The sequence below is a fragment of the Mesoplodon densirostris genome, chromosome 3 (assembly GCF_025265405.1).
Source record: "Mesoplodon densirostris isolate mMesDen1 chromosome 3, mMesDen1 primary haplotype, whole genome shotgun sequence".
Taxonomy (NCBI): Eukaryota; Metazoa; Chordata; class Mammalia; order Artiodactyla; family Ziphiidae; genus Mesoplodon; species Mesoplodon densirostris.
Genome location: NC_082663.1, coordinates 38577549 through 38602156, shown reverse-complemented (window position 1 = coordinate 38602156; position 24608 = coordinate 38577549). Strand labels below are relative to the sequence as shown.

The window sequence follows — 24608 nt, the reverse complement described above, 5'->3', positions numbered from 1 at the left end:
TTCACATATTTGAAAAATTCACATAAGATCTGTGTATGTTTAAGATTTGTGTACTTTACTATATCTATGTTATAGTTTACAAAGATACTCTCTGCGCTGTGACCGAACAATGAATGTGAACAATCCTGTCATACTTTAGCAAAGTAATGGGAAAGACTGCTGAAAAAGAATTTCACATCTTAAATAAACTGACATTATGTCAAAGTAAGATCAAATGCAGGGTTCTTCTTGGTTGTTGTTTTATTGTTGTATTATGCTGTTTCTAATAGGTAAAAGTTGATTTATTTGGAATTTGAATAGGAGATTTGTCTGTTTTCCCCTACTTTTTAATTTACTCAATCATTTATTTATATAAGTATAGGCTCATATTTATCTTATGCTTTGGGGTTAAGCCAATATTACATTAATTGTTTTGTTACTCCAATTGTTTTGGCATTAGTTGGGTAGCTCTTTCAGTTGGCCTCTTTGAAATATCCTTTTCATTGTGAGGGTTTCTTGTTAGTGTTCTTGCTTGTTTGCTTATTTGTTTTCTAACACTGCTATACTTTCTGGTATGATGAGATGCTTCAGGAGAGAAATAACTGTCTATTTTTAAGTGATGAAGTAAACCTGGTAATTGGGAGTACTTTATTATTAAGGTCAGGGTCACGTGTCTGATTCCCTTAGGGAGTGAACCTTCCTCAATTTAATTCATATAGACAATACTCCTAACTCAGGCCAGATGTATCGCTAAAAAAGCTCATTTTAACAACTGCCATAAAGAATCTGGATGGAGAGTAGAGATATTAATAACTTAACTGTGTGTTTTACTTAAGTCAGTGTGCTATAAGGACCTGGGATTGATGGAGGAAGAGCTTTAAAAGTCTTGTTTTACTAACAGAGAGATATTAATAACTTAACTAAATATGTTCTCCCTAAGAAAATGTGCTATAAAGAAATGTGATTGATGGAGAAGAGATTTAAAAAGTTTTGCTTAACTTCTAGGCTCACTTGATTGTTTCCATTAAACTATACACCCTCAAAGCAAGCAGATTTCATGGGAAGAGGGAGAGCCTTTAAATGCAAATGACTTTCTGTCCCATCACATCTTTTTCTGTCAAATATTTGTCAGAATTTACAGTTTAAATCAGAAAGTATTCACGTGGAGGTAAAAGTTCCACAGAGACAGAAAAAATGAATGGATTCCTTCAAGTTAACAATAATATGAAATTATCTTCACAGTGATATAATCAAGGCAGTTCCAAGGTGCACCTGGATATGTGATGCATCATAGAAAAAGAATTGTTCATATAAATAAAGACAGTTTAATTGTTTATAAAATTATTTTCTAAAATAAAAGGTAAGAAAACAATGAAGAGAAAAATTTGTATAGTTCAAATCAAAGAACATAGATGAAAAGATTATTATTTTTGTTTGAAAACTCTTATTTTCTGTGCAACATGATTTATTTTCAATTTCCTACACAGGATCCTTCTATGTCATTTTACACATGAAATCATTAACTTTGAAACAACAAATCTGATCATTTTAATGACATATTTCTGTCTTCTTTTAACTCATGTGCTTACCTTGGGTACCTTGAATGGTTCACCTTTTATCTTCATGTGGTTTCTATATGGAAGTATTGTGAAGAGTAAAAAACACATTTTTATATTACATATAAGACTTGTTTCTCAAGCTATTGGCTTGAGAGAGCATTCTAAGAGTTTTAAATAGCCACTTCCCAGCAGGAATATAAACTAGGCTTTGTGAACACCTTTTTTCCAATGCCAAAATTCCATCTTCTTCTTTCCCTTCCCCCCCTTCCTTCCTCCTTTTCTTCTTTTTTCCTTCCTTCCGCCTACTCATACATATGTGCATACTTATTGAGCACTTACTGTAGTCTCCCACTCCCACCACAGCTCTTCAGCACCAGTTAAAATTGACCACAAATTTCCCTAGATATAGCTACCTATCGGGTCAACTGTGCATTGTAGGGCTTGGATGATGCTGCACAAAGTACCATATGTTATATCCTGCTCTACTTTTTGTTGTTATGTTCACTTGCTGGTTATAGCTGCTGATTTTTAAATATTTTACCAGTCTCCATGAAACTCCACTCTTAGAGATACTTCTCTGCTCTGCTGTACTCACAACATATTGTTGAGGATGAAACACCTTCTTTTCCATGTTGGACCCAAAATTCTGTGCCCTCTGCATCAGCTGGAATTTTTTTTAACTATCTTAGAATAATATCAGATTATTTTATGAAGAAGATTGAAGAAACTTTCTTTCCCAGTCTTGGAATCTAGAAGTTTATATTACCAAAGCAGGAATTCAGATCTCAGACTCTTTTAATACCTCTGAATCTTTTTGCCCTTTTCCCCTCTCTTAGCAGAGGTGACTTCATTTTCTGTGTCTCTTAAGCAAGTTCACAAATTCAGGTCCAACCCTGTTCTTTTGGGGGCTCATTGGAGAAGATATTTCTGGGAAATGACATTGTGGTAAAATTTAGATTCCCATTGTTTATTCTGTTCTATATCTAACTTTCAGGATTAAAATTGGTTGGTCCCATATCCCTGTTTTGGTTCATAGTGATAGTACTATGTCTAATCTGGACTAGAATCCACAGAATGAAATCAAACATATAAATCTCCTAATTTAGAATTGGCCTGATCCCAGAAATAAAACAAACAAACAATTTAGGAAAAGGAAAATATGGCCTCTGTCCAATCCAAAACTTCCAATGGAACCCCAGGAGGTTTGGAAAGAGTAATTTTCTGATCTAACCCAGAAACAGATTGAATTTATAATTAGAGATTATAGTTAGAGTGTCTTTTGTGTAATGTGAACAACATCAAGTCTCCTTGCTTTAACGTGAATGTCATTAAGAAAAAACATCAAAATACTGTTGGCATTTTGTTGGCAGCTGGGCCCTGGTTTCAGAACTCTAGTCAGTAGGTACAAATTAGATTGTTCAGCACGATGGACCACAGATGCGGTAACATCATGGCTAATAGGAAGTGATGTGGCTTCTTTTCTTCATAAACAGATAAAAGGGAGACTAAAACTCTTCCACATTTTCGTCCTAATTTTATATAAAGAATAATAAATGAATGGGAAGTTATAAAAGGTAAACTTGTATTTATTTAATTCATATTTATTGATGTCTAATATATGCCTGTACTACTCTATGTTCTGGGAATACAACGTTTCAACACAATAATAAAACATGATCCCTGGTTTTGAAGAGATACATAGATTATTAGAAGTTATGTATTGTTTGTTCTTAACTTAAATTGCAGTGTTATGTTATGTATAGATTTTAATTTCAGCACGTTTTTCTTCCTGATATGATTAATCTCTCTCTTAATATTTGTTTACTTTTGCCATCTTTAGGAGATAGTCAACTTCAACTGCCGAAAACTAGTGGCTACAATGCCTCTTTTTGCTAATGCGGATCCTAATTTTGTGACTGCCATGCTGAGCAAGTTGAGATTTGAAGTGTTTCAACCTGGAGATTATATCATACGAGAAGGAGCTGTGGGTAAAAAAATGTATTTCATTCAACATGGTGTTGCTGGTGTCATCACAAAATCCAGTAAAGAAATGAAGCTGACAGATGGCTCTTACTTTGGAGGTTAGTAAAAAAAAGAAAATATAACTGAGATGAAGTCTAATTTGCTCACAATATTTATCTTTAACAGAATTTTGGAGATGTCAGAATGTTGATTTTTTGGGTTTGAATATGGACTTGTATTTGAATTCTGATAAAAGTGTCTATAGCGTGTCAACTGAAAAAAAATGCACAATCTAAAAGTTGAGAATTATGTTTTATTTGGCAGACAAAACTGAGGACTTAAGTCCAGGACACAGCATCTCAGTTAGCTCTGAGAGACTGCTCCAAAGAGGTAAGGGAGTAGCCAGTATATATAGGAGTTTTTGTAACAAAGACCAGGTAGTAGGAGCATTGAAAGATTACTGTTAATTAAAGAAAACCAGATATCTCAAGTTAAGGAATTTAGTGCTTTTCTATGTATGGAAAAATGCAAGAGTCTGGGCTCACTGAAATTATTCCCTTGATGTGCACCTCAGCTATCTGGAACCAGTATCCTGTGCTTTCTCATCCTGAGTCTCCTCAGGGTGCACCATCTGGGGTGGCTGCAGCAGTTGACTGCTAGGTGGCAGGCATCCTTTTTCTATCCTGAGTTCCCTCAGAGCTCACCGTAATGTAACCGGCTGTAATGTGATGGCTCGATGGCTGCAAATCCTTTGTTTACTGATATGGCAGGCAACCGTTTTTCACTGATAAGTGGTATGTTTTCACATTTCAGTGTCACACATTCAGTGCATGTGCATTTACTACTGTATTAGTTAGAGTATCCTTTCATCCTCTTAAACTGGAACCAAATAATAGTGGCTTAAACAGATCAAAATCATATTTTTTTCTCACACAAAAGTCCCAGGAGGGTTAGATGGCTCTCCCCAAGACAGTTTTTAGGTACCCTGATTTCATTTATTTTGCTGGTCTGCCATCCTCTAGAGTGTTTTCCTCATTTATATGAGAGGAATTGGTTTCTCTCCACAATATGGACCACAGTATGGGGAGGAGGGGACAGAGGAAGTGAAGAGTGAGCAATTTCTCTTTAGATGTGTGCCCAGAATGGCCAACATCACTGCTATTCACATCTGATTGGCCAGAATTTAGTTACAAATGTACCTCTAAGTATAAGGAAGGCTGGGAAATGTAGCTCCTAGTTGAGTGGTGTATTAGTCAGTGTTCTCTAGAGAAACAAAACCAACAGGATATATATACACAAAAGGAGATTTATTGTGAGAAATTGACTCGTGAATATGGAGGTTGACAAATGTTATGATCTGCCATCTGAAACTGAAGAACAGGAAAATTGGTCGTTTAATTCAGTCTGATTCCAAAAGCCTGAGAACCCACAGTGTAAATCCAATCTGAGGGCAGAAGATGAGATGAGACGTTAGCTCAAACAGTGAGACAGGAAAACAATATTTCTCTTTCTTCCTTTTTTTTCTATTCAGACCCCCAGTGGATTTGGAGGTTGCATACCCTGGAGAGGCCAATCTACTTTACTGAGCCCACTGATTCAAATACCAATCTCACCTAAGAATACCCTCACAGACAAACCCCAAATAATATTTTTCTGGGCACCCCATGGCCAGTCAAGTTGACACATAAAATTAACCATCACAAGTGGCAATTTGCCTTGCTAAAAATTCTGACAATTTGAATTGTTTCCAACTTTTTACTATAATAAGATATATATTTATATTTGTGCAAATGTACAAAACTTGCCTATGAGTTGAATTACTGGGTCAAAGACTATGTATATGTTCAAATTGAAATAAACATCAAATTATTTCTTTGATGAGACTGCCCATTTCTACATGGCTTTGCCCATTGATCTTTACTTTTATCCTCTTAATAAGTAAAATTGGCATCCCCTTAATATTTAGTTTGCACTTCCACTATTAATGGTGATGTTGAGGCATTTCTTCATAAATATGGATCATTTGTATTTTATTTTTCTGTTTCTATTTTTGCATATTTTTCTAATGTGTTGTTTGTCTTTTTAAAACCAATTTACAGAAACATCCCTAATGTATTTTTGATATGCTGTAACTATTTTCTCCAAAATTGTTACTACTTTTTTAACTTTCTTTCTAATTTTTCTTTCATCTTTCTGTTCTTCATTATCACTGATTTCATCTGAATCTCTCTCCTTTGCATTAAGGCATTAGAGAGTTTGTGTTTCTTAACTGGGTTTTTGTACACTTCAAAATTGTAAAAATGTTTTCCCTATTTCTTCTATATTTTATTTAGTTTCACTATATTTTTATTACTATTTTAACTTGTTAGAACAAGTTAGAAGAAGTGATGGCAAACAACTATTCATGTTTCTTAGTGCCAGTTCTGTTATAGCATGAAAGACAGTGATTAATACCACAGTGTCAGGCATTGGCAAGCTTAATAGTTAAATATTACTCAATTGCCAGAAACTGAAATGTTTTCTTTAGAAAAAAGGCAGTGGCTTCCCTGGTGGCTTAGTGGTTGAGAGTCCACCTGCCGATGCAGGGGACGCGGGTTCGTGCCCCCGTCTGGGAATATCCCACATGCCGCGGAGCAGCTGGGCCCGTGAGCCATGGCTGCTGAGCCTGCGCTGCTGAGCCTGCGCGTCTGTAGCCTGTGCTCCGCAGTGGGAGAGGCCACAACAGTGAGAGGCCCGCGTATGGCAAAAAAAAAAAAAAAAAAAAGACAAGAAATCTGCCTTCCAATATTTGCAGGTTTATCCTACAAGAGGAATTCAAGTGAAACTCTTTTTCTTCTCACTCATGAGAAGAAATGCTTCTTATTACTTTGTATTCATTCTTCACAGTCTTTATAGTATGCCTGTAGAAGGCTTCTCAGTTCAGAATTAATGGCTCCCAGCCCTGTGTCTCCATAGCTTCTCACAGTTTTCCAGGGTCCTGGTCTCAGTCTATCTCATATTGAAATTAACACTGTAGTTAGTTACCTGTCTTCCTTCTGATATTAGATGGCAAACAATGTGTGCATCAGAATCACCAGAGAAGCTGTTTAAATTCAGGCTTCACCCATCAGAGAGTCTGATTCAATAAATCCAGGCTAGAGATAATATCTTATTTGTTTGTTCATTAGAGAATAAACAACCAGTATATCTGATCCCCTAAAAATTGGTAATGATAGAAAGTATTCAAATCAAATTAATAAGAATTGAGAACCAAGCAATAAATTCATTTTGATTTTAAAATAATAATAATAATAACAACAACAACACACTGAGTTTAAGAAAATTTCTTCAGTAACAGCTGAAAAAAATTTATTGGGAAAGGTTTTAATTTTATCAAATGCTTTTTTTGAATTTATCAAAATGACCATAAGGTTCTTATCCATTAATCTATTGCAGCTGAGTAAACATATCAGCTCAAAATAATTAGCTTCTTTGACTTTCTCCTCATTCACTAAGGATAATTTTGAAGTTTTCATCTTTCCTCTTCTTCCTTGTCATGATTCTGCATTGCCTCATCAGCCTATTACACTTTTGTGCAGATTATGCTAAGAAAAAAAAGAGAAAATTAGGAAAAGCTAAGAACTTTAAAAAGTCTACTTTAGAAAGCACAGAGAATTAGTGTTTGAATGAAGAAAAAAAGAGAAATTGAAAGCTGATGGAAATAAATAAAAGCTGATAGTAAGAAATAAAAGTATAGTCCAGCTTTGTGGGAAGGTAGTTTTGGGGAAAAGTTTTTTGAGGCAATTAATGGAGGTGTGACAAATACATAAAAGTTTAGAAAGGAATTTCTGAAAGTTGTTATTATGCATTAATAATATATTTCTACACTTGACATGTGTTTTTTGAATTCAAAGAAGCCTTAATTACTAGACTATTATATTTGCTAATATGACAAAGACTGGAACATGTGCTTCTCTGGATTTATATGGATTAAACTATTAGTAAAGTCAGTTTCATTAGTGAATGTCCTTGTGTTGAACCATAAGATCATTTGGGGGATTAAAAACTGCTTTGTCATAGTGTATTCTTTCTTTAACACATTGTAGCATCTCTATCTATAAGTGAGATTGGTCTGTAATGTTGTTGTTATAGTGGTTATTTTTGTGATCCCCTAGCTAGATACCTTAAGATGTAAGCTTTTCCTCACTTCTTAGAGAGAGAAAGAAAACTTTAAAAAAAATGTTCTAGTTTTATAAAAATGCCATTGGTAATTTGATAGGGATTGCATTGAATCTGTAGATTGCTTTGGGTAGTAGAGTCATTTTCACAATATTGATTCTTCCAAACCAAGAACATGGTATATCTCTCCATCTGTTTGTATCATCTTTAATTTCTTTCATCAGTGTCTTATAGTTTTCTGCATACAGGTCTTTTGTCTCCCTAGGTAGGTTCTTTCCTAGATATTTTATTCTTTTTGTTGCAATGGTAAATGGGAGTATTTCCTTAATTTCTCTTTCAGATTTTTCATCATTAGTGTATAGGAATGCAAGAGATTTCTGTGCATTAATTTTGTACCCTGCAACATTACCAGATTCATTGATTAGCTCTAGTAGGTTTCTGGTGGTATCTTTAGGATTCTCTGTGTATAGTATCATGTCATCTGCAAATAGTGACAGTTTTACTTCTTCTTTTCCAATTTGGATTCCTTTTATTTCTTTTTCTTCTCTGATTGCCGTGGCTAGGACTTCCAAAACTATGTTGAATAATATGTTGTTCCTGATCTTAGAGGAAATATACTCTCTTTTTTAAGGAAGTTGAAATAATCTAGGCATTACCTGTTATGTGAAGGTTTATTAGGTTTCACAAGTAAAACCACTTGTGTCTGATTCTGTCATCTATAGGCATTAGAATTATCAGGTTTTCTACTTCTTTATGAGTAACTGTTCAGTTCATCTAAATCCATTTTCCATAACACTGACAAGCTATAAAGAAAAACTGATGCCTGAGCCAAAATTGCACCCTAGAGTTTCTAATGGAATTGAGTAAAGTTGAGATCCAAACATCAGCATGTAAACAAACAAAAATTCCCAGAAAATTCCAAATAATTTTCAAATTATATGTTTGTACATATAATTTTTATTTTTTATTTTCAATAGACTTAATTTTTAATTTTAGAATAATTTTAGATTTACAAAATTATGGCAAAGATTATACAGAGAATTCCTATTTATCCAACACCCAGTTTCCCTATTATTATTTTCCATTACTATAATACATTTATCACAATTAATGAACCAATGTTGATACAGTATTTTTAAGAAATACTTAATAAAGCATACACTTTATTCAAATTTTCTTGGCTTTTACTCAATATCTTTTTTCTGTCAGTATCCCATATACAATACCTCGTTACATTTAGTAGTAATGTCTTCTAGTTTGCTCTCAGTTTTTAAAGTTACTAAGATTTTATTTGGTTTTGATGAACTCGACAGTTTTGAGGAGCCCTGGTAAGTTATCTTATAGAACGTTCCTCATTTGGGATTTGCCAGGTGATTTTCTCATGATTAGACTGGGGTAAGTTTGATCTTGTCTATGAGCAAGAGCATAGACATAAAGTGCCTTTCTCTTCACATTATATCCGTGGTATATACTATCAATATGTCTTCCCACTATTGATGTTAACCTTGATCACCTAGATTGACGTAGTGTTTGTCAGACTTCTCCACTGTAAAGTTACTCTTTTTTTCCCCTCCCATTCCATACTCTGCTGTTTGGAAAGTAACCAGTCTGCACAGTTCATGACTAAGAATTGAGGAATAATGCTCCAAAAGGGCAGGGTATGTACATAAATTATTTGAAAATTTTCTAAACAGGCAATTTATTTACTCTCTTGCATTTATTTATTTATTCACCCCTTTTTTATATCAGTAAGAACACCAGGATATTTATTTTGTAATTTGGGTTATAATCCAATACTACTTTATTAATTGTTTTGCTCACATTTTTTCAGCTTTGGCCATTTGGACCTCTTTCTATTGGCCCCTGTGTCCCTCTGAAATACCCCATTATTATGGATTTGGGTTTTTTGTTTGTTTTGTTTTGAGATTTTTCTTAGTTTCTAGCACTAGATGATGCTCCAGGCTCATCTTATATATTTCCTTACTCAGTCTTAGAATCAGCCATTTTTCCAAGGATCCTTGGTTCCTTTCATTGGAGAATGGTTTTAGAAACCATGATCTGGACACTAGGTGCACTCATTACTACTGACTTATTATTATTACTTCCAGGTTCTCTCAGTTGACAAATCAAAGTGATACATATGTACATACTACCATATATATATATATATATATATCATATATATATATATATATATATATATATCATATATATATATATATATATATATATATTTCTATGTGTAGCCATCTGATTCTAAATTAAGCTAAATATGAGTTGTTCATACTGATATTTCCAACTCCAATCCATTACCACATAGATTCTTCTAGCCTCCTTTCCTTGTTTATCTATAGTACACCCCTCAGAATTAAGAAATCAGGTTCCCACAATCCACCATCCATTTACTTAATTGTTCAGTTCTAGTATAGATGTATAGTGCTTTTAGAATTGTTAACCAGTACATCCATAGGAAATAACTTTATCAACTAGAGTACACGTCTTATGTACAGTTCCTTTTACCTCTTCATTCATTTGCAGAGATACTTAGGTCAGCATCATATTCCCCCACCTCCTTCAGTGAGGTTGTTTCATACGTTTGTAATATATTTATATTCTTTTGTTACATTCTGCATTCCATCCTGAGAACTCATGACTACCTAAATTATTTCTTTTTTAATTTCCATACCATCAGATTTACTTTTTTCTGTTGTAAACTTTTACAGGTTTTGAAAAATCCTTACTGTCTTGTATTCACCATTACAATATCATACAGAATAGTTTCCTCACCCTCAAAAAATCCCTTATTTATTAGCTATTCAACCTTCCCCTACTACCAAACTCATGGCAACCACTCATCTGTTTACTACCTCAAGAGTTTTTTCTGTCCAAAATGTCATATAATTAGGATCATACAGTATGGTATTGGTTTTGAAAGTATTTTTATTTCAATAGTTAATCACTGTAATATAGGAAATTTAGTAGTATATTAACTTTTTTTTGCAGTGACTTTCCTTACTTGCTTTTAGTTATAGGAGTTTTTTTGGTCAATTATTTGAAATTTTCTTCATTTACAATCATGTCATCTACAAATAGAGTTTTATTTCTTTATTTCCAATCTATATACCTTTTATTTTATTTTCTTATTTTACTGGAGAGGACTTCCAGTACTACGTTATACTGGAGTGGAAATAGAGAAGATTTTTGCCCTGATCCTTAGTCTCCCTAGAGTATTTTTTCCCCTTGATTTGGGAGTAAGGCATCTACTTTCTCACTATTATGTATGATGCTATTTGAAAGTGTTGGTTATTTTCTATAGTTTTTCCTTTTCAAATTGAGGAAGTTCCCCCCTATTACTACTTTTCTGAGAGCTTTTTATTTAGTCATGAATGGATTTTGTATATTTATCATTTTTTCTGTGCCATTTCTGATATCATATGGTTTTTCTTTTTTAGCCTATTGATGTGGTGTGTTACATTGATTGAATTTTATTTTGAATATTGAACTAGCCTTGCACACCTGAAATACTTTTAATGTATAAAAATGTATTAAAGTAAGCAAAATAATTGGATTAAATTTTCTAAATTTTTGATCACAGTTCTCATCTAAGAGAATGGGATAAGAAGTGTTCCCTCTGCTTCTATTTTCTGGAAAAGGTCATGGAGAATTGGTATCATTGCTTCCTTAAATATTTGATAGAATGCACTGGTGAAAACATCTGCATCTGGTGATTTAATTTCTGCAAGGTTATTAATGATTTTTTTCAATTTTTAAAATAGATGTAAGGTTATTTAGGTTATCTATTTCTTATTGTGTGAATTTTGTTAGTTTGTACTTTCCAGGAATTGCTCCATTTCATCTGAATTATCAAATTATTGGAGTAGAGTTATTTGCAGTATTCCTTAATTATCCTTTTTAATGTTCCCAGGACCAGTAGTGATGATTACTCTTTCATTTATGATGTTGATAATCGGTGTGTTCTCTTTTATTCTTAGCTAGCTTTCCTAGAAAAAATTTTAAATCCTTTTAAAGTACTAGATTTTGCTTTTATTGATTTTCTGAATTGTTTTCTGTTTTAAATTTTATTGATTTCTGCTCTAATTGTTGTCATTTCCTTATTCTTTGCTTTAGGCTTAAATTGCTCTTCTTTCCCTACTTTGCTAAGGTGGAAGCTTAGATCATGGATTTAATATCTTTCTTCATAATATATACGTATTTAATACTATATGCTATAAAATTTTTTCTAAGCATTGCTCTTCCTGTCTCCTACAAATTCAATGTTATACTTTAATTTTCTTTAGTTTAAAATATTTGTTTAATTTCTATTGAGACTTTTTCCCTAACCTATATTCAATTAAAGTGTTCTAAACATTTGGGAATTTTCCAGCTATTTTGCTGTTGTTAATTTCTAGTTTAATTCTACTGTGGCCTGAGAATTTATTTTGTATGATTCCAATTATTTTATATTTGCTAAATTATAAATTTTATAGCTCTGAATGTTGATGAATATTCCATGTGAACTTAAGGAGAATATATATTCTGCTGTTATTGGATGGAGCATTCTATAAATGTCAATTAGATCAGTTTCACTGATGGTGTCATTCAGGCCAACTACATCCTTGCTGATTTTCAGCAGCTTGATCTACTAATTAGTAAAAGGGTGTTGAAGTCTCCAGTTATAGTAGGGAATTTGTCTATTTCTCTTGCAGCTCTATCAATTTTTTCCTCAGGTATTTTGATATTCTATTGTTGGGTGTGTACATGTTTAGGATTGTTATATCTCCTTGGATAATTGACCCTTTTTCATTATGTAATACCCTGCCTTATTCCTGATCATATTTCTTGTCCTGAAATCTGCTTTGTCTGAAACTAATATAACTACCCCAGCTTTCTTTTGGTTAATATTAGCATGATATATCTTTTTATAGACAGTTACTTTTTTTTTCAATTTTTTTTTGAGTGTGGTAAAATACTCAAACATAAAATTCACCATCTTAACCATCTATCTACTTCACATGTGATTCAAATACATTAAAGTATTAGCAATTCTTCCGTCCTATCTCTTGGAGCATTGCTCTCATTAATTTCATTTAATTTATTTTATTTATTGTTACTATTATTACTTTAAACAAACAACTATATTTTAGATTAATTAAGGAAAAGAACAATAAGATATTTTATTTTTCCTTCATTTATTCCTTCTTCAACCTTACTTTCTTTCTCTAGGTCCAAGTTTCTGATCTATATTATCTCCTCCCACTTCAAGAAAATCTTTTAACATTTCTTACAGTGCAGGTCTGCTAACAGTGAATTAGCTTAGTTTTTATTTATCTGAGAAAATTTTTTTCTCCTTCACTTTGAAGGATAATTTTGCTGAATATAGAATTCTAGATTGATGAGTTTTTATGTTCAACATTTTAATATTTTGTTCTGTTTACCTTTGGTTTGTATGGGTTCCTACAAGAAGTTCACTGTAATTTTTATCCTTGTTCCTCCTTAGGTAAGATGTTTTCCCTCTCGCTTCTTTCAAAAATTTCTTTGGTTTTTTGCAGTTTGAATATGATAGCCTAGGTGTACTTTTTTTTTTTTTGTCTGAGCTTCCTGAATCTGCATTTGGTGTTTGTCATTAATTTTAAAAATTCTCAACCATTATTACTTCAGGATTTTATTCTGCTTTGGTCTCTTTTCTCCTTATAGAATTTAAATTATGCATGTGTCACATCTTTTGTAATTGCCCCACTTTATGGCTCCACTGGCTTCTGCTCCAGTGGACGGATCTGCTGTGACACTCTAGATTCATGTCTCTCCAGATATTTGGTTGGTCATTTGCTCTGAAACCTGAGTCTCTGATGGGTCCAGGATAAGTCATTGCTTTTATGTTTGAACAGCTTTTTCTTGTCAGAAAGAAGGGAGTGATATCTCCCAATCATGTCAAAACTAAAACCAGAAGTCCCTTCTTATTTGTTTAATCTCCTCTGGATCTCTATGCCTTTTCTCGTCCTAATATTGTACTTTTTAATTTAAAAAATTTTTTTCAGAATTACTTATATTAAATATTAGTTATTTTTTCAAAGAAAGAGTTTTTACTTTTGCTTTTTATTTCAGAAATTTCTATATTTTTCTGTATTAAATCTATTCATTCATTTCATTTTAGTTTTTGCTTTTTTTCTTTTAGCTTCTTGAGTTTAAAAACTAGTATATTTGTTTTCAACCACTCTTAATGTTTGATGACTGCAATTTATAGTACACATAAATCTGGCTATACTGCTTTGGTTAAATTCCATTGCATTTTTAATATAGTGATTCAATATTGCTTTTTAAAAATAGATTACACTTTCCATCTGGATTCATTGTATAGTACATGAGTTATCTTTTATTTAAATTCTTTTTAAAAATTTTAAATGGAAACATTTGGGGATGGAATGGTGGAGAGAAAAGAAACACATATTAAATGTTTGAATAGGAGAATTACAGAATATCAAAGATGTTAGATAAATTGTATTGACAATACATGACATGTAAGAAAGATGAGATTAAATGAGATTTATTTTAAAAGAGGAGAGAGATTGTCTTCAATTGCTAAATGTAATTATAAATACCAAAATGTAATTCTATATAAAATATATTTTTTTCTCCATCCTCCTTCTAAATTTTTAAGACATAAATGATCAGTTCTAAATTTAGCTTTATAAAATCACTGATGAAGTTATGCCTTATTTTAACCATTTAACAAATATTTCCTCTATAGCTTATTCCTTTTAGTCAAATATCTACTTATTCAACCCAACTCACTTCAGTAAGAAATTCTGTAAAATAATACTTTGTTTGGGTTCAGTGCTTTTAGTGTCATTCATATTTTTACTATGGTGACCTGAAATGGCTATTAGTGGACCTGTCCTTTGACAGACAGTTAATGAAAAAAAAAAGAATAGGTCTGTATTACTTTCAGTTCTTTTACACATACAGTGGATATTTGTTCAATGTAAACACCATAGAAGGTAAAGAAAGGCTGTTAGAATCTAATAATAATAACTTGTATTTATTTAACATGTTAGGGTTTACAATTTATACCTCTTTAAATATCTAATATGAAATTTTGAAATTGATAGAGCAGACTTTTGTAGTATACTAATTTTACATTTGTGTAAGCTGAGCATGGCAAGTTCACAGTACTTTTAAGCAGAAGAGCCTGGGATAAACTGAGTTATGCTTTCCAATCTTCTAAAGTGCCTGAACTGAGTAAACATAATCAGTGCATGGAACACACTCCCAACTAAATGACAAGCAAAATATTGAAATAAGGAGACATTCAAAGATCAAATTCAGAGTTTTGTGTTCTGTACCTAACTTCCTGACTTGATTTATTTCTACAATAATATAAGACTCTTTCTAGATATACATATATATCCATATATATATATATATATAGTATATTATGTATATGTATATATACACATATAAATGCATATGTATTAACCCAGAAAGGTTTCTTTTTCCTTTCTTTGTGGACGTGGGAGATAGAATGTGTTAGATTAACCCATGCATCATTGTATTCAGTGTTCTCACCAACAGAGAGTCCCAAGTAATGTTCTAGGAGACAGAGTGGAAGAAAATAAATATATGATAATTGCCTGCTGTGCATTAGGTAGGTTTATGGGTCCTAGGGATACAGCATTGAGCAAAATAGGCCAAAGTATCCACAGTCATGGAGCTTACATTTTACTGGATACTTATATTTTAGAAACAAGAATGTAATAAAGAAACCTAGAAATTACTGAAGTAGTAAACCATATTACCAGATGCTTATAAACGCTTCCTGGAAAATTAAAGCAAGGAAGAAGGATATGGAAATCCTCCTTGCCCATACAGCCAGGTGAGGATTAGCATTCAGGCATGTGGGATTACGTAGGAGTTCTAGGCTTCCTATTGAGAATGATGGAGAATAGGGATTAAAAAACCTAATGAGATTGGTCCTCATGGCTCAGGCCAGGTGGACGTTGAGTTTGGGGTGCTTAAGAAGTGAGGGTCTTGCTCGTAGAAAAAGGCGTTTCTAGTCTCCATCTTGTCTCCTCCTACGAAGAAAGTTTTTATAATTCTCTTTTTACATATGAGGGAAATGAGCCTCGGAGAAGTTAACCTGGCAAAGGCCATGTACCTGAAAAGGGACAAAGCCAGGTTCCAAACTCAGCTATGAGTCTGAACCCAAAGCCTGTGTTTTCTCCACTGTGCCTCACTGCTTCCCAAGAGAGGGCATTATGCTTCCCTAGGATATAACCTTTAAACATGAGTACACCTTATCTTCCCTTCAGAGCTATCCATGGCCCTTTTATACATGCATTTGTTAAGCCAGTTTGTAATCTATTCCTATGTTCCACCTGACCCTCCTATTAAAGTAATCATATCATTAATATATTATCCACTAAGATAAAATGCCATTAGTATACATATTAAAATTTCAAATAATGTAGCTTTGTATTCAATAGTTCATGATTTTAAAGAAAAGCTTTTGTTTTTCTAACATAATGTTTCATCGTTAATATTTCTGTCCACTCACCTCATAGCGGTTGTCTTTCCACACCAAAGTGTTCCAGTTGATTCAATCTCTTGACTTTGCTTCTTTCAAAATGTTTGTCCCATAAGTTCTTCTTACAGTATAGTAGTGTACAATAAAGCCACCAGAAAGAAAATACTTCCCATGATGCTTGCCATTAAATCATTTGGTATTAAATGCTGCTTAATCATGTCTAACATTTTGCCAGCATAAGGAGACTGCCAGTTACTTTATGTAGTTAAAGTACAGATTTATGATGCTTATGCCCAAAATGCACTTGGCCAGATTACAATCACCTGGCTTTTTTTTTTTTTTTTTTTTTTTTTTGCGGTGAGCGGGCCTCTCACTGTTGTGGCCTCTCCCATTGCGGAGCACAGGCTCCAGACGCGCAGGCTCAGCAACCATGGCTCACGGGTCCAGCCACTCCGTGGCATGTGGGATCTTCCCATATTGGGGCACGAACCCGTGTCCCCTGCATCGGCAGGCGGACTCTCAACCACTGCGCCACCAGGGAAGCCCTCACCTGGCATTTTTAAATAAAGAGCTGCACGTTTGGAAAACCACAGGCAATCCCTGTTTTGGTGACTATTCAGTATTTGTAAGAGGACTAAAACATCTGCCAATCCACAGTTTACTCCACTTCTAGTCCATTGTACATTTCTAAAAGCTGTTACTGATTTTCTAGAAGATGTGAGGAATCTGTTGATAATAAGTTACAGCTTGATTAGTTCAATTCTCCCATTATATTTATGAGGAAGAGGAGGCAGGAGCAGAGAAAAACAATGAATCTTCTTAAAGATTTTGTTTGTTTGTTTTCTTTTGCTTCCTCATTTGTTTTCTGCTTAGGCCAGGCTAATGAAATATTTGATTCAACACTGATAAGACAACTATGTTGGATCTTTTTGCAGGTCCTATCCCACCTAGAAATACCAGATAATGTACAACCACAGGATGAACCTTTGCTAAATCATCGGGTTGAGAGAGGTGTTAATCCCCATCTATATCTTCGCCTTATAGTTCTATGATTCTATAGTCATGTGTAAATACATCAATGCATAATAAAGGATTAAATCCAAATGTCTGAGACACTTATGAAAATCAGGATGAGCATTAAGACATTTTACTTTGAAGTCATAAAGTCTTTCCCTCTTTAATAAAATAGAAAAGGAGGAAGAGGTAAAAGAAAAGGAAAACAAAAAAGTCCTTATAATAATTCTGAGTTCTCTTGTATTCTTGTGGTTTTTCACAAGGCACCACCTTTGGAGCTTTTATAATTAGAGAGACCAGGCCATATCTTGAACTTACTAAAATAAAAACTCTGTAAGGCAGGGAATTCCCTGGCAGTCCAGTGGTTAGGACTGCATGCTTCCACTGCAAGGGGCATGGATTCGATCCCTGGTCAGGGAACTAAGATCCCACAAACAACCGCGTCCAAAAACAAACAAACAAACAAACAAACAAACCCTGTAAGGCGAGTGTACTTTCTAATTCTAATTTCTAATGTGTCAGTCTAATCCATGCATTTCATTTCTAAAATGCGCCTCTGCTTAGTTCCTAAATTTCAATATCTATCAAAAACTGGGGTAAATGATTTTAGTGAAAAGTATGGGGTTCTTTTGCAAGGTAAAACAAATCTAGCAGGTTATGATTCACTTTAGAATATAAAGTTGTTTTGAATATTTTAAAATATTCTTTCTCTTTCTTTTGAAAACAAAAATTGTGAAGTTTTGATTACCAGTACTCTTTGGTATTCACATTTTACTTGTATTATTCAAATGCTAACTTCTGTAACAATGAACTCTATAATGCTATTAAGGGAATTTCTGGTAATAAAGAACAGATGGAAGACTTTTTTTTCACTTTGTATGCATAGCTCAGGGGGTAGAAAGAAGCAGGGCTTTCTATCAAGCATAATTGGAAGAAAAACTTTTGTAAGCAGAATATACATCACCAATAAGGATAGTCTAAGAAAAAACTATCTCCTGGATTGATGTTTTCTTTAAGGGTTCTCCTTAAAGTAAATCTGCATTAGTGATTTGACAGTGACCAATGGGCTTCTTATTTTGAAGCCCAACATTTCCCATTCATGCCTGTATCCCAGGATTCCAGAAGAGGAGGCTTCAACCCTAAGCTCTTTGTGCTTTCATTCATTTGCAGCTATTCCTCTTTTAAGAAGATTCATCTGAATTGTGTCCCTTGTCCTTTATATGAAGAAGAAGAATACACAAATTCTTTAACAAAATCTCCATAACCCTATACAATCTGGCCCAATTTATTTTCCTAATCTCAATGCATATCTTTCCTTCCAGATACCCTTAAACCAACCCCCCAAGACTACTAGTTCTTATATTGGCAAAGAACAAAAGTTGCCTTTGCAGAGACTGATCCCTGTTTTTTGGTTTAAAAAACAGACAAAGCAAAATAAAACAGAAAACCCTCTCCACTTTTCAGGCTGACACTTTGCTTCTCGTATTTTTTTAAGACATCACTCAAATGTTAGTTTTTTAGTCTCTCCCAGGCAGATGTTTTGTTCTTTCAGCTTTCATAGCACTTTGACCTTAACCTATTATTGAGCTGTTTTTATTATAATTTTGTATGTCAGTCTTCCATATTAGATTATGAATTTTCTGAGCTTTGGCACTATAATTTTTTCCAATTCAAATGTACAGCACCAAAAAACAGTGCTTGAACTCTCACACAAACTCAAGGAGAACTTGTACAATGAGTCAATGGATGAATGGACGGATGGATGAATGTATTTTCCCTTGTCCCTACTCTTTATCTCTATCTCTTCTGCTGTGTCTCCAGCCCTAGAATAAGAAAAGCAGTCAAACATCCCATTCACTTTGGCATTATACTGTGCTAAAACTCATTACCTTTATCTCAAGATAGGAAACCAATACAAATAATAATGATAAATTATAAACCAAACTAAATGAAACACAAAGCATTACCTATTTCTGAGAAATTCAGTGTTAATATTTTAAATTACCTTCTGTCTAATTTTAAATGAATCTCACCATATTAGAGATCAGATAATATGGTTCTAGAATTTAAAACAATAGAATCTAGAGTAATGCCATCCAGTAGAAACTTTCTGTGGTGATGGAAATCTTCTCTACTTAATACTGTTCAAAAAGTAGCCACAAGTCATACATAGCTATTGAGCATTTGATGCTAGTGCAACTGAGGAATTTAATGTTTCCTCTTGCAATTAATTTAAATTAAATATAAATAGCCATATGTGGCTAGTGCCCACTATATTGGGTGGGGTGAAAGGGCTTTACAAGGCAATTGTATCTAGAATAGTACAATATATAAGGGTGTTATTGCTCCTCTATTATTATCTTCTTAGAAATTTTCCATTCTTCCAAAAAATCTTTATTTCATGTTAATCCCCAAATATTCCTAAAGGTTAATTTATCTCATAAATGGAATAAATTATATTGCTCTTACTTTCTTCCTTCCTTCATTCTTTCCTTTTTTTCTTTCACATATAGATTTTGAAAATTTTCAATATTCCAGACAGAATTCTAAGTATTTGTCATAAAGTAGTAAATAAGATAAAAATGCCTGAATTCATGGATATTATACTTTTAATACCCTTTTTTCTTTCATATAGTATTTATACTCATTTTCTTATTTTCTTTCCATCTCAAATTATTCTCTGTGATTTATTTACAACATTTATATAAAAGATTCACAGAAACTACATGTTTTTATGTTTTTATTTTTATCTTCATCATTAGCACATTCCCTGATATATCTTTTTTATTGAATAAATATTTGTGGCATTGAGCCTAATTTTGGAGTCATCTTTAATTGAATAATATTCTATATCATGAAGTCGGTGATCAAGCTTTTAATAAATGATCTCTCTTCATATTTCTTTTCAATTTTTTTTTTTCGATACGCAGGCTTCTCACTGTTGTGGCCTCTCCCGTTGCAGAGCACAGGCTCCGGATGCGCAGGCCCAGCGGCCATGGCTCACAGGCCCAGCCGCTCCGCGGCATGTGGGATCTTCCCGGACTGGGGTATGAACCCGTGTCCCCTACATCGGCAGGCAGACTCTCAACCACTGCGCCAGCAGGGAAGCCCTCTTTTCAATTTTTCAAACATAAAATTATAGTGTCTGCTCTTCTTTGTTTCTCCTATCAGTTTGTAACGGACGTCATAAATGTGAACTACATCATTACACTTCGATTTCGGTAATACTTTACTTAGTGCTGAATAGAGTAGCAAGATTTCTTCTTGGTTACTTCTTTCCATGCTCTTGGTTTTGTTCTTTTATTGTGCTCTCCAGCCTCACATTTAGCTTTCAGAGACTCAATGCACATTGCAAAGATCTTCTTGCCCTACTTCAGCAGATCTGTTCACCCCCTGTCCCAACCTGGTGTGATGAATGAACTAACGTTAGTAAAGTACTTTGAGTTCTTTGGATTAAAGTTGTGCAAACTATTAGTCTGTTGTGACACTTTCTTTAAGGATCATTATCATACTTCATTGTATTTGTGGAGTCTAGGAGAGAAAACGTGAGAGAAGCCTGTCTTTGAGTAGGCACATTCAATAAAGTATAAAAGTACAGCAACGGCATGGAAAGAGCTGGAGTTCAAATTTTTATTTTTAACATTATCTTGTTTTCCTCTCATCTTTTCTATTCTATACTATCAGCCCAGAGTGGGGTGAGGTGAATTAAGACCATCTTTCTGTGGGAATAATAAGTGCTATCTTTTGAGGCATTAGGTATACATTTGGAAGCAATTAAAAATTTTATGATCGGGCCTCCCTGGTGGCGCAAGTGGTTGAGAGTCCGCCTGCCGATGCAGGGGATACGGGTTCGTGCCCCGGTCTGGGAGGATCCCATGTGCCGCGGAGCGGCTGGGCCCGTGAGCCATGGCCGCTGAGCCTGCACGTCCGGAGCCTGTGCTCCGCAGCGGGGGAGGCCACAACAGTGAGAGGCCCGCATACTGCAAAAAAAAAAAAAAAAAAAAAAAAAAAATTTATGACGTTCTCAAAGTCATATTTTTATCCTATGAAAGAGTTAACAGGTATGCATGTGAAACATGCCGGACTGTTTATCATAATGTATTATTTCAGTGTAAAACATTGTTGAGGTCTTATTTGATAAACGCCCCCAACACATAGTGATTATGATCTTAAAAAGTCCATTCTTTTAACAGGGTCATTTGGAGTGATGTCCTGTGGTTAGTTCATGTGCATAATTGCCGGTGGACAGATGGATATGTTCTCACTGTGTCCTCATTTCAACTCTGTTTCTAGCTTGCTCCTTTTCTATGTGACCATCCACTTGGGCTGATAACAGAGAGCTTTTATTCTGTGCCCAGGTTTTATTTACTCTTAAATTTAGACCCTCCCTTCAAGTCTGAAGGTCCACGTTGCTGAAACTATACAACTACCATATAACTAGGCATCATCTATTGAACTGTGCACGATATGCAATTTAAAAGGTTATGTCTGAGTAGCTTAAGCATATTTCATTGCTTGACTGTTCCCCTCTCATAATATTGCAAATCAAATTCTATCTTTAGGAACAAAACTATAAGAGGATTAGGAAGCAACATGATGTGGCAGAGTACTCAGCATCCACAGAACCAGGTACTAATCCCATGTTTGTCAATAAGACCTAACCCAACTGCATGTCCCCAGGCATCTTGTTTAACATTTTAGGGCTTGGGATCAACATCAGTAAAATGAGGTTATTAAAAAAGACACTATCTGCAGCCTTCCAGGTCTATGATTCTGTTGGAATGGGACGACTTTGGGAAGCATATCCTTTTTTTGCCAGCTTGCTTGTTTTAATAGCTTTCTGAGTATCTAAAATATATTCTTGCTTATTCTAGAGTCCACAATATTTTTGAAGTACTATCACTGAGGATATTTTTTAGGACAAGACCCCAGCATTAAAAAAATGGAGGCAGGTGATATTTGTGATGATTCATATTCTAGTGGATGAAAATTAACTACAACTCTTCTTCATGAGTAGTGAAAAAATAAAAAGTGTCAGGGGCTGGTTGTGAAGCTCTTTGAAGTGTGATAGAAGGATACTGTTTAAGAGTGTAGGTGTTAGAGTTGGGTCTTGAGATGCTGTTGGGTTTTGAGAAAGTCTCCAATCTTCTCCATGTCCCTGTTTCCAAATCGGTAACATCTGGATAATAATAATTTCTACCTCATTTAGCTGGCTTAGAAGACTAAGTAACTTAACATACACAAAATACCTATAATGGCACCTGGAACATAATGTGTGCTATGATGTTAGGTAGCAACAAAAGCCACCGGGCTTGTGTCGTATAGAGCAGCAGACACATGTGTATGACATTACTGAGGTTAGTTTGTCTTAATGCAAAAGCAAAGAAATTCATGAGAAATCAATTTGTGTGTATAGTGGAGGGTGTGGATATGAGGATGAAATAAATAACCTGAAAACCTTTTCAAATTAAAGGTAACCTCAACTCAGAAAATCCTAATTCCCTCATTGTATACACACACACACACACACCCAAGAAATAATACTTAAGATTTCATAACATCCAAATTCTCCAAATAACCGGAGTTTAATGTGCCAGGCATTGTACCAATTTCAAATGTATCATATAACTCCACATTAGATTAGCATAGCTATAAAAGTATATAATCTTTATCATTTTCAATATAAATTTCCCAAATGAATTAGAAGGGAAATGGAAGAACAGACATATATTTTTCAAAAACTAAATTATTCAGAAACGTTTTTATAAAATTTGGAATTAGGAGAGATGCATTATCTCATTCCCTTGTGCAAATGAGGAGTCTGAGAGGTACATGGGCCACAGAGATCGGTGGTGACAGGGATGGACTGTCACTTTAGGCCACTGCTCTTCACACAGTAACAGGTGTGTTATCTGCAAGTTGTTACAATGTTATTACTTTATAGCATTTCAGTAAACAAGAATTCTTTCCTGTTAGATTGAATTGTGAAACACATTGCACATGTACACACACACCTACAATTCCTTCTTCCTAGCCTATTGCTAGATAATCTGCATTTACTAATTCTAAACATGCTCCACTTAAGTGTGATTGTTTTGACCTATCTGTTACCCGTGGAGATACTACTCCATGGTCAAATTTACTTAGAAGGGAAGAGTGAAATTACCAGTCAGAATAGTTCAGCAAAAAGATAAGGAAGTGGGAAAAATTTAGTCACTTTAAATTGCTTTTCATCACCTATTTTGCAGGGTATAGTAAATTTATTGAAATGTTTTAATATCCTTAGCAAATTAAAAATGCGAGAAGTATTTAAAAAGTTTCTTTGTACCTCATACTATAAGCACATTAACAACACTTGATGTTTCAGGGGCATGCAGTGAGTGGTTCCCTTTGCTGGGATATGTATGGGTGCCCCCAAGAAAGGAATCAAGGTTCCAAGGATGTGTCTAAATATTCTTGATGTTAGCGAGTCAACTAACAGCCACTCACACTTACACATTCACACTGGACTGAATGAGAACATTAATTAAAGTCTAGTACAGATCAGACTCCCTAAAGGAAGAGCATCTGAAATCTTAATTGAATCTATTGCACAATGCAATTGTTCACTTATTAATTCAGTTCATATTTATTTATCCTCTTATTGTAAGGACTTAATGTGAGCATGTTAAAAGTTCTTGTTACCTTGGAGTTTATGAGATACTTGTAGTTGTAGAACAATCACCAATGTTTCCTGCCTCAACAAGAAACTGGAAATATTGGTACTGAAATCATTTTTATATGAGTAATGTGCATGTATGTACATGTATTGTTATAAGCTGGAGAAGAGAGATGCTACAATATCAGTGTTTGGACTCATAATTTTTGACAGTTTTTTTTAAAGAAACAATATAAATAGATAAATGTATCATTATTATTATCATTATAACTTTATCAGTGAGAAAGCAACCAAAATAGCACTTCCATATCTTGTGTTCTATATATCTTCCCCTTTTCCTATCTAATTAGGAAGGAAGTGAGCTAGAGAAAAGTTGATTCCTAGTTTCTGAGAATCTTGACCTGGTCTAGCTTATTTTTTGGCTTCAGTGCCTTTAGTACTGCAGCATTCTGGTTTTAACTGCATAGTTCAGAGTAAAGAAAGGACTTGAACTAAGCCATTTGATCATTCTAGAGTCTGAATTATCTGATTTGACTTTATCTTGGGTTCAACTAAACACACAGGTGCCTGCTCACGTCCTTGCATTGTGTGAACACAGCTTGACCAAGACATTGTGTTATAGATGGAGGTTAATTTTCTTTTTTTTTAAAACATCTTTATTGGAGTATAATTGCTTTACAATAGTGTGTTAGTTTCTGCTTTATAACAAAGTGAATCAGCTATACAAATACATACATCCCCATTTCTCCTTCCTCTT

General features: G+C 34.1%; 1 protein-coding gene across 1 annotated transcript in view; it reads left to right on the top strand.

Moving 5' to 3' along the window:
- The window catches only part of HCN1 (hyperpolarization activated cyclic nucleotide gated potassium channel 1), a 395898-nt gene that overhangs the window by 334628 nt on the left and 36662 nt on the right, over positions 1-24608 (top strand). The window contains exon 6 of the mRNA XM_060091683.1: positions 3379-3619. Within this exon, the coding sequence (XP_059947666.1) occupies positions 3379-3619 (241 nt within the window). The remainder of the gene's footprint in view (positions 1-3378; positions 3620-24608) is intronic.